Source organism: Phoenix dactylifera, chromosome 8 (assembly GCF_009389715.1).
Source record: "Phoenix dactylifera cultivar Barhee BC4 chromosome 8, palm_55x_up_171113_PBpolish2nd_filt_p, whole genome shotgun sequence".
Taxonomy (NCBI): domain Eukaryota; kingdom Viridiplantae; phylum Streptophyta; class Magnoliopsida; order Arecales; family Arecaceae; genus Phoenix; species Phoenix dactylifera.
Window position 1 is genome coordinate 13,479,500 of NC_052399.1, and position 11,777 is coordinate 13,491,276.

Sequence of the window (11,777 nt, forward strand, 5' to 3'; positions counted from 1 at the left end):
AAAAGGGAGGCCTGTAAGAACTAATATATCAACAATGCAATTGTTCCCCATCTTAGCACTACGGCTTATTCAAAAAACTAAGAAATATCTGTATATTGCACTTCTCCATCAATTTGACAATTTATAAGTAAGATTATATGTATTTGTAGTTCCGTGCATGTGTGTACACACATATGCGATGCACACGTCTTTATTATTCAACTTAATTTTTTTTTAGAATTTATAATATATATATACCATCCTCTTTCTTCACAATCACCTTCTTCTTCTTTTTTTTTTTTTTTTTTCTTTCTTCGAGGAGTATTCGAGTTCTGCCAATGTTATTAAGGACAATGCTATCTTGCAGCCTAGTAAGTGTGTCCTAAGACATTATCTGTGTTAGTATTGTTTGTCTTCTAGACTATTGAATTGTTGCTTAATTTTCAATTGAGTATGCGTTAGGTAGTTTTTCTCTTTATAAGAGTTGGGACTTAGCCCTGATAATTTTTCTTTTGAATGAACGGAAGTCTATGTTTATTTCTCAAAAAGTAATGCTATTTTTTTGTTCCACCATGCTAGGTTATCTTTTTTTGGTGAGAAAGTAAGATTTCGTGTCCTGATGTGTCACGGAAATATCTATATCTAGTAATTCAGTTAGGACTTAATTAGATATTCTTGTAGGAATTGGATATGTTGACCTGTCGAAATTCCATCCTGCAATTTAACTAAAAACATCAACTGAGTCATGGCCGTACGAAATCTGATGCTAAATTCAGCCCAATCCTAGCGGATTGCGGGGCGAGGGTTCTGGCACCCAATCCCCTGCCCTGAAGCGCCAAAAGCCCAAAACCCTTCTCTCCCTCTTTCTCTCCTCTCTTTCCCGTCGCCACCACCACCTCGGGTGTTTCTCTGCGAACAAAACACGAACGCCGTCGCCATATAAAGAAGTAAATGATGCCTGGCCTCGATGCCGAGAGGAACCCTAGAATTCTTCGCCCGGCTGCGAAGGACCTCCCGCTTCCCCTCCCCTATCGACTGCAACATCCGCCTCCACCGCCTCGTCCGCGCCGCCCTCGGCGACCTCGCCCTCAAGATCCTCGCCGACCTCACCTCCCGCGGCTTCCGCCCCCATACCTCCTCCATCAACGCCGCCGTCTCCCTCCTCTCCAAGCTCGGCAGCCCCCGCTCCGCCGAGCGCCTCGCTGCCGCCGCCTTCTCGGCCCTCGGCTGCCCGCCCGACATCTTCACCTTCAACTCCATCATCGACGGCTACTGCCGCGCCGGCGATCTCCACCACTCCGCCCGCATCATGAACGGGATGGCGTCTGCTGCCCCCCGCCCCGACATCGTCACGTACAACGCCATAATTAGCTCTTTCGGCAAGCATCGGATGCCCCGATTGGCTCTCGGTTATCTGGGCTCATTGTGGAAGCGCCACTCGCCGAATGTGGTCACTTATAGCATACTCGTCGACATGTTCTGCAAGCGGGGGGAATTGGAAATGGGGCGGGCGGCGTTGAACGATATGGAAGTCTCGGGGATTTCGCCAAATTTGGTGACTTTCACCTGTTTGATCGATGGGTATTGCAAGAATGATCGGTTGGATGCGGCATTGGAGTTGTATGATCGAATGTCAGAGCTCTCGTTGTTGCCAAATGTGTTTACTCACAATGCGCTCATCGATGGTCTCTGCAAGGTGGGCTTGTTGGAGCGAGCTGAGCAAGTGTTCGATGGGATGCATAAATTTGGGGTGGAGGCCAATGCGGTGGTCTATACTTCGTTGATAGATGGGTACTTCAAGAAAGGGGATTTGGATGCAGCAATGAGGTATTTGAGTAGAATGCGTGAGAATGGAGTCAGGCTTGATGTGAAGGGTTATGGAGTGGTTATATGGGGACTTTGTAGTAATGGCCGGTTGGGTCAAGCTTTAGAGATGAGGAAAGAGATGGAGGGTAGGGGTTTAGTTCTGGATAAGTTTATCTTGACCACTCTAATGCATGCTCATTTCAAAGCCGGGGATTTGAAGAAGGGGTTGGAATTGCATGAAGACATGTTGAGGAAAGGCTTTGAGTCTGATGTGGTTACCATTTCGGCGGTGATGGATGGGCTTTGCAAGCATGGGCTTGTGAAGGAGGCAAAGAAGTATTTTGCAAAGGCTAAAGAAGCTAATGAGGTTTTGTATACTGTGCTTATTGATGGGCTGTGCAAAAAAGGGGAAATGAATGATGCCAAGAAAGTCTTTGTTGAAATGTCAGAAGCTGGTTTAGCTCCAGACAAATTCAGTTGCACGTCACAGATTGCTGCGCTCTGCAGAGAAGGGCATACAGTGGAAGCACTTAGGCTAAAGAATTTGATGCTTCAAAAGTGTATAGAACCCGACCTGCTTACTTTTAGCTCACTTATCTGGGGTTTGGCATCTAAAGGGCTTATGATTGAAGCAAGGCAGGTTTTTGATGATATGGTGCAAAGGGGCATTACTCCGGACTTGGTGGTGTATGATATTTTGATTAGAGGCTACCTCAAGAGGAACGATATGGTTGCAATTTCTAGCTTGGAAGAAGATATGAAGAAAAGGGGGCTAATCAAGGAAGAGCTGCCACTGTTTATGGAGAATGTCTACTAACTTATTAAGGCTTGGCTTCATTGTTGTGCTTTGACTTCTGCTTCTATATGTTGATACAAATGTAAGAAAGATACTATGAGATGAGTGCATCTTTTCTTGTTTTTATTTTTTTATTTTTTTATTTCCTTTACTCTGTTCTATCTGGCTGCTCATATTATGTGCCATCTGCTCTGACCAGATCAGATGGCCTCAGGTGGTGCTTGTTAAAGCAAATGTGCTCTCTGAATTTGGAACCTTAGTCTCTACAGCTGCTGGAAAATGTTCCCCTCTGGGTTACCAATGCTACCAATGCTCATATAGTCTCCCCGCTTTTGGGTTAGGGAAAGCATAGGCTGAAGCTGTATCTTGATGTAGAAAACATGAAGAAAACTAATGGTCTGAACAAGCTCCGGTTTTGTTTCAGGTGCAATGACATTTCAGGTTACCGCATCAATGTTTCAGGTCTCTGTAGAAGCAAAAAGAGGTGATATCTGATGTTTTTTTTCTGTTTAATTTTATTTTTAACTTATTCAATTTCCCAATGAATATTATATATTCATATTATATCAGAGATCACATGACTCTGTGCACAAATGCTGAGTATTTCTTTGCAGGCTTATTGTTTGACTTGGTGATCTTGTGTTTATTAATATTTCTAGCATGATATGCTGGGTTCTTTACATTTTGCACTTTACTATATCTACTTTCTAGCCAAACTTATCTCTTCAAATTGCAATTGTAGCATGAGATTGTCATAGGCAAAAACTCAGAATTCTCTGCAAGGAGATGATAACTTTTGTTGGTTTTGTAAAGTGGCTGATTCCTTTCTGCCTTCTATGATAAAATATTATCTTTAACAGACAAGGAGTTTTTGTGTGTGTGATTGTGTAAATTACTGCTTGTTTGTTCAATGGGGCAATGGTACATTTCAATGTATTATTCTCCTTGCCTCGACAGTCGCCAGATAAAGAACTTAGTTTGCTGAGCAAGGGCTTTGTGCTGTAATTGGATGATCAGACTCAGAAAGGAGTAACTTTGACAGTGTTAAATCATAAAGAAGAAAAGTCAGAAATGAATACTGACATACAAACTTCATATGAACATCAACAAAATAGTTCTCGACCTTAACAATGCTTTGCTCTGAAGAAAGTTCAAAAGTGGTTTACCTTGATAGGCGTTACACATCTAGGAAGCATTAATGAAGAGAAGTATTCATTGAATACTACAACTATGAGAGGACAGCATTATGAAGTGTAACTTCACAACCATATTTGGCACAAGGAACATGTCACAAGGAACAGGAACAGGAGAGAGACCAAGAGCGAATTTTGATAATTGGCTTAAAACCATAATTTATTACTGCTTCCTTCTACGTCTAGACTTAGATGAGTTTTCAGTTCTTATGTCATTTTGTAGTTAAAATTATTGTCATTTTCATTGTCAGTGATCATTTGTATAAATATTACCAATGATTTTTTTTTTCGTCATGTCCATCCTTTCTGAAAAATAATCCTTATGACATTTGAAGAAAATCAATCTGATGCATAAAGATTCAGAAAGTGACTATATGTGGCTGGCTATTTAATGAATGACTCAGTAATTTGTAATGCAGGATAATCTCTATGCACATGCATATATTTTATGCAATGAATAAAAATTGAAGAGCATATGTTTACACATTCTGTGAGCCAATTTGAATTTGTAGATTTCTTATCTACACCTATAGGGTGGAATCTTATATATCTTGGACTGACAAGCCACATAGTTACGACAGTTTTACTAACTGACCTTACTCAGAGTTGAAAGAATAATCATGTACAAATTTCACAAGTCATCATTTGCAGAATGCTCTTGAAGATTTGGTGTCTCAGACTTTTGAATATCAATTTATAAGAACATGCAATGCAGAGCTTTAGATAAATCTGTTCTTAGAGAGAAAAGGGCTGATATAACAAGGTTAGAGCAATTTATCTAAGAAGAAAAGACCGACTGGACAAGATCCGAGGTTTCTTTATCAGATGCTTATATCTCCATTCTTTTTAGTTCTTTTTTCTTATTTATGACATGAAGTGAAACTACATGCTTCTTTTCTATTTTGACAGTTCTAGCTTGCTGAGCTAGCATGCTTCCTTCACTTATTCCCCATTAGCATTTTCTTTTGACATGCTTGATCTTGTCCAATATAAATAAAGCAGAAGGGACCAATTTGAAATTTGTAGGGAGATTGTATTTAAGCTTTTACATGGGCTTGGTATTTAATATTACTAATATATATATATATATATATATATATATATATATATATATATATATATATATATATATATATTTTGCTCTGTTTTAGATAGTTGTATCTTAGTTGTTTTTAACTTTAATGCAGCAATCTGCCTTCTTACCTTTTATTCTCTATTGTCTTTTTTTTTTCATTTTCTCACTAGATTTATAAGTTGTCTTTTACTCCTCTTACAGGTGTCAAAGGGATTATTGATCTACTCAGATTTCTCTGCCCTCCAACATGTCATAGTTGTGCACAAAGAGAAACATAGGTGACGGTGCTATCATCTTGTAAACAATGAGGTATTGTTCATTTCCACAGCCCAGACTGAAAATAGATATCACCAAGATGATTATCAGAAACTGCTTCATCGCAAACTTAAATAATATTAGCAGATGTTTTAGGAGAATTTCAGCATTGAAGAAGGCAGCTGTCTGTAAAATGGAGAAATCAAAAGCTGTAACGACTAGGTCCTAGAATGAACTTCTCCAGAAGTTGGATCTAAAAGAACACAATCTTTATTTTGCATACGCAGGCCATATATGCAGACAGCAGTGAGCAAATAAAATGATTTCATTCGTGAGGCTGCTTGTCCCTATTTATTGGAACCCATTCCTTTGCACCACTTACAAAGTGTTTACGAGCAAAACGTGCATTTACTTTGATTGAAGTATTCTTTGCTTCATTTGTTGCTTGAGATACTGAAAGGCCTGATTCTTTGCAATAGTATCCAAGAGGCTTCTGATCATCTCCATTTCCAAATCCATGCATGTAATTCCACTGTTGTTGATGAAATGCAGGACCAGATAACTACTCTTGATGATGGAAAGCTGGGACTTTGGTATTGCTTGGTGGTGCACTGCAATATCTGACTTGGTGGTGCACTGTATTGTCCCTGAAAATGACTGGAACGTTCAGTTGCTTTCCATGTACAATGCAGAGTAGTCCAGGTTTTGGGAAGAGTAACTCCTTTTTGAGTGGAAAGTAGGGTCAAAGCCCATTTTGGGAAGAATAACTCATGCGGCATCTTTCACGAGACATTACAGATTAATTTGTCTTGCGAATTGAAAAATGTTTTCCTTTCTAGTGTCAAGCTAGCAAACATAGAATTCCACCTAATTTGAGTTGCATCTCACAAAAAGACCACTTGGGTTGATCTGCCAATGTCGTCTTTCATGATTGCCACAGGTTAGAGAACAAATAGTCTCCTAGTTTTATTTTGCTCTCTGAAGATGCAGATTAGTTGAGATTCATTGCAGACCGCAGTAACATTATTCTCTGAATGAATCAAAATTTCTAGAATTATTTATTAATTTCACTGGTCAAATGTCTTTATTTTATATTGGAGCAAGTACTGGCCACATTATTGTCTGATTTTTTTAAAATAATTTAGTTTACGTTACTTATTTGATAATTTATGAACTATTCATTGTAGGATGGCCTGCACATTTAGATGAAGAGGAAGAGTTAATCCATGATATAATAGTGCTTGTATCACCTTCAAGCTAGAACCTGCTGCATTTTAAGTTGGATAACTGCTGTACCCAGAGCTGCCCAAGCGTCTACCATCTCTGCAAATGGCACAGAACAGGGATTAAGTCGCAACCTAGCTGCTTTCAACAGCCTTAACTTGTGGAACTGTGATAAGAAAGCCTGCTGCAACTTTTTACTCACTAATAATAACCATCAAAATTTACCTTAACAACTCCAAAGGGAAGGGGTAGCCACTTGACTATAGTTGTAGAATTTGCTGAACAAGATGAAGATTCATTACTACCCGAGCACTTTAGGCGAGTTGAATACGCTGATTGATCTTCGAAGAATAGGATATCATCGAGAATGCATAATATGTGTCACACCAGCTGATTCGGTTTAGCATCGACACTTTCAAATAATCTTCTATGTTTGGCATTCCAAAGCATTGCCTTTATCTTCCTTTTTACCAGAGCACTAGTTAGGGTATTGATTAGTGCCGTCAAAGAGAGAAGAATAAGTATACATTGCAGCACTTCTCCTAATTGCTGCCACCATGTTTTTGCAGACCGACACAAAACAGCAACATTCTCAACAGCCTCTTCCTGGTCAGGACTTAAATCACCATTTATACCTTCCGGACTAATAATTCCCCTTTTAAAGAGAGATTGTTTGCAAAGAAGTTTCAACCATATCCATTTCCAGCAGAAGGTTTTGACCTTCATTGGTACTTCAAGCTTCCAAATCCAATTAAATGAAAATGGCATTCCTGAAGGAGATGGTTGGGGTAATATATGATGCATATATTTTGATTTTATGTTTTTATTTCTCTACATACTGGTGAGATATTACAAAGAGATTCTTGTTGAGATCTTTGTTTTATTTTTTATTTTTTATTTTTGAAAAATATAAATCTTTGCTATCAAAAGCTTTAAAAATTTTAACATAAGGATGTTATAATCTAATAACTACATGCTTCCACATGGCAGAGCCTTGTCCATGTTCCATGCAAGACGAGCCTTCATCCTCCCACCCTCCTCTTCCTCTCCCTCCTTCTCCACCCAACGCGACATCCTCTTAGCCGCCTCCCTCTCCAACACTTTCTCCCGCTCCTCGGGCCCCGCTGCCCTCGACCCCTCCTCCCTCCCATCCCCACTCCCGGACTCCGCCGTCCTCCACCTCCTCCGCCACCCCTCCCTTCCCCCCGCCGCCAAGCTCGCCTTCTTCCAATGGGCCGCCTCCTCTCTCCCCTCTTTCTCCCCCTCCCCCGCTGTCTTCTCCGCCCTCCTCCGCTCCCTCCTCCGCTCCCCGGGCCCCCACCTCGACCATCTCCGCCCCATCCTCCGCCTCGCCTCCTCCTCCCCCGCTGGCGCCGCCGCCCTCGACCCCCACACCTTCCGTTCCCTCCTCGACGCCCTCCTCCGCGCCGGCCGCTTCGACTCCGCCATCGCCGCCCTCGACGACGCCGAGGAGCTCGCCGGCCCTGCCTTCCTTACGCCCTCCACCTACGGCTCCATCATCCGCGCCCTCCTCCAAAAATCCCAGCTTGGCCTCGCCCTCTCCATGTTCCGCAAGCTCCTCGCGGAGGACTCCTTCGGCCCCGACGTCCTCTCCTGCAACGAACTGCTTGTTGCCTTGAGGAAGGCCGACATGAGGGATGAGTTCCGATGGGTGTTCGACGAATTGTCCCAAAGGAATTTCCTTTTTGACACCTGGAGCTATAACATCTGCATCCATGCCTATGGGACCTGGGGCCAGCTGGATCTTGCTCTCGGACTCTTCAAGGAGATGAAATCAAAAGGCCCACGAGCAGCCCCCGATCTCTGTACCTATAACTCGCTGATCCTTGCACTCTGTCTGGCGGGGAAGGTGCATGATGCATTGGCTGCCTACGAGGAGATGAAGGGGTCTGGGCATGAGCCCGATCGGTACACATACCAGACTCTGATCCAGGGGTGCTGCAAAGCCTACCGTGTCGACGAAGCCATTAGAGTTTTCAGAGAGATGGAGTATAACAATGTTCGGGCCGAGACAGTAGTCTACAACACTCTTCTTGATGGGCTTCTAAAGGTTCGGAAGCTCGCCGATGCTTGCCGGCTCTTTGAGAAGATGGTCTCAGATGGTGTCCGGGCCTCATGCTACTCTTACAACATCTTGATTGATGGATTATTTAAGAATGGGCGGCCTGCTGCAGGCTTCGCACTCTTTAGTGAGTTGAAGAAGAAAGGGCAGTTTGTCGATGCCGTCACGTATGGCATCGTCATTTCGCATTTGTGCCGGGAGAACCGGGTGGTGGAGGCACTTGAACTGGTGAAGGAGATGGAGGAAAGAGGATTGGTTGTGGATTTGGCCACAATAACGTCTCTGTTGATTGGATTGCATAGGAATGGGAAATGGGATTCAGCAGAACAGCTTATGAGGTATTTGAGGGATAATGCTCTGTTGCCGAGCATCCTTAGGTGGAAAGCAAACATGGAAGCATCGATGAGAGGTCCTCAAGACAGGTGGACGGACTATGCACCTATGTTTCCATCTGTTGGGAAATTAAGTGATATCATGAGTTGGATTAATCCAACAGAAGAGAAGGATACCCATGACACTAGTTCCGATAGCGAATCGAAAGACAAGTGGTCTTCCTCACCATACCTGGACCGTCTGGCTGACAAGTTTGAGTCCTTCTCTGGTAATTCTCCCATGTTCAGAGTAAGTAGAGGGCAGAGGGTGCAGGAGAAGGGGATTAAGTCTTTTGACATAGATATGGTCAATACATACTTGTCAATTTTTCTAGCCAAGGGAAAGCTGAGCATGGCTTGCAAATTGTTTGAGATCTTCAATTCGTTGGGAAGGGAGCCTGTGAGCTATACCTATAATTCATTGATGAGTTCATTTGTCAAGAAGGGTTATTTGAAAGAGGCATGGGGGATTCTTCAGGAGATGGGAGCTAAGCTATGTCCTGCTGACATTGCAACCTATAATGTAATTATTCAAGGATTGGGGAAGATGGGGAAGGCAGAAGTTGCAAGCTCGGTTCTTGATCAATTGTTGAAGATGGGAGGATATCTTGACATCGTTATGTATAACACTTTGATTAATGCATTGGGGAAGGCAGGAAGGATTAGTGAAGCAAATGAGTTGTTCAAGCAGATGGTTGGGAGTGGCATCAATCCAGATGTCATTACTTTCAATACACTCATTGAGGTGCATGCCAAGGCAGGAAGGGTGAAAGAGGCTTACAAGTTTTTGAGGAGAATGTTGGCCGCAGGCTGCTCTCCTAACCATGTAACGGACACAATTCTAGATTTCCTTGAGAAGGAGATTGAGAGATTGAGGTACGAAAAGGCATCGATGAAACATGATGCTGAGGAACTTGATGTGGATCCTTTAGTGTGATGAAAGCAAAAAACCTCACATTCCTCTCGGATTGAAGTCATGTTGACTGGAAATTAGATATCTTCATCTGGAGTGGTTTAAGTTCACATGTTTTCTGGAAGACAGACATCCAAGGCAGGCGAATTGCTGGCATTCTCTGATGGACTGGTTAAAGGACTCCAGCATAATTGATTTAATATGGCAAACCACAGTATCAAGGCCCTAAAAACCTTCATTGCTGATGAGACCACAATGTTTGGATTTCGGTGGAGTCAGTTGCATGCACAAATCCGCCATAAGATAGCAAGAGCTTTGGTAGCAATCCGAAAAATAAGAGAAGCTTTCTATGGTTGATGTTGATAAGTTATTTGCAAGCATTACCTTCATCACATAAAGGCAGTCTGAAGTATTATAGTCTCTACATCAATTTGTCTTAGAGAGTATGATATTTGAGAGATGTAGGCCTCTTCAATTCATTGATTCTGTCTGTATATTTTATGCTTCTTAATAACTAAAAGGAGAACTAAGACCTGCTAAGATGGGAAAGGATGTAGATCCCTCATAATTTTCCTCCAGATCTTTCAAAGTACTTCCCCAAAAGCTGTAGTTAAATTTTATGCTCATTTCATATTATGCTCAATCGCATTCCTTGAGAGTATTCAACCTCTCTCTCATCTTTGTATAGAAAACCACTCTTGCTTCTGATGGTTCTTCCTTATAATTTTGTTCTAACGAATTTCTTTTTCCTTTTTGTGGGAGATAATTGTTGTTTTTTCTGGCAGTTTATTTGTCGAACGCGTAGCCTTGTTTGTCAAGGTTAGTCATATGGAGTTCGCCGTAGCCGCTGATGCACTGTCTCATGCTGAGAAACTGAACAGCCATGGTCATCGAGTGAAGAAATCAGAGAACTCATTTTTGGAAAAAAATGAGCTAATTTTTAGTTGACAAGAGCAAAGATATGGAATGATCTGGATATAACTACAGTTGGAACTGAACCATCATCTTCTGTAGTTGGTTTAATGGTTCCTAGTGGAGGATTAATACTTTCACTTGATAGGTCATACGAGAATTTTATCAGGATTGAATTTTACTTGTTAAGATGACCTTATTGGATCCATATGGATCAGTCATACTTTGCTAGTCTTGTACATGACTCATTCAGTCAATCAGTTCCAAGAGGTGTGGCTTGAGTTACATACTGAACAGAGCTTTGTCCTGTCCCAGAGGAGGCCGATATTCAATAATTTTAAAAACCTTTTTTTTCATGACCATGGTTTTGTTCAAATAGGTCAGTACTCAGTTTCCATGAAGTACACCAGAGTTGGCAAACTGAGCCAAGTTCCAGCAAACCAAATCAATGCTAGTTCAGCTCATATCCTAGTTGACCTCAACTCATTTTTGAGTCAAACTCGTTCACAAATAGCTTGCCGTAAGGATTGGTTGGAGTGTAACTTTGCCAAAGCTCGCATATGTATATAATTAAGCTAATCTCATCTGTTTGATATCCATCTAATAATTGAAATATTTATCAATGAATAATCATTTAAAGGTTTATAATAAGATTTGGCAGGTAATTACATTCTTTGCATAAAATATGTGGGTAGTTAATAATTCATTTTACTGATATTTTTGATTTGCAGAAAATAAATGATGTACAATATTTATTTATTAATTGAGTTTGATGAAGCCGAACTCAAGCAAGCTAGGCAAATCTCTAGACTAGGCTTCGTTATTAATTGAGGCTACTTCTAATCAGAATTTTTTCTCATTACATTTAGGCAATAACTGAAATCGGAAGATCCATGAAATTGAGAGTATACTTATCACTGATGAAGTTAAAGGCTTCATGCAAGCTTCCTGTCTACATGAGCAGGAATTTGTAGCTCCCACTGTATATGAAATAGATATGTATACATATTGTTGCAGAAGAAATTTTCAGAAGAGAATGCCAATGTTACATCATTTTTCACATTTCTATTTAGCTTCATTCAAGCATTTCCAATGACAAATCTATTCACATAATCCTGAAGATGCGCTCCAAAACTACGTTGCTTGGTAGCAGCCACTGAATCGGATAGC

The 11,777-nt window shown here is 41.3% G+C and overlaps 1 protein-coding gene across 1 annotated transcript; it reads left to right on the forward strand.

Moving 5' to 3' along the window:
* Positions 1-383: 383 nt before the first annotated feature.
* Positions 384-10,867, forward strand: LOC108510726 (pentatricopeptide repeat-containing protein At4g01570). Its single transcript, XM_039129583.1, has 4 exons — positions 384-2,599; positions 2,781-2,917; positions 3,006-3,065; positions 7,319-10,867. Exons 1-4 carry the CDS (start codon positions 947-949, stop codon positions 9,717-9,719), a joined length of 4,251 nt encoding a protein of 1,416 aa, XP_038985511.1. The 5' UTR covers positions 384-946; the 3' UTR covers positions 9,720-10,867.
* Positions 10,868-11,777: the final 910 nt, after the last annotated feature.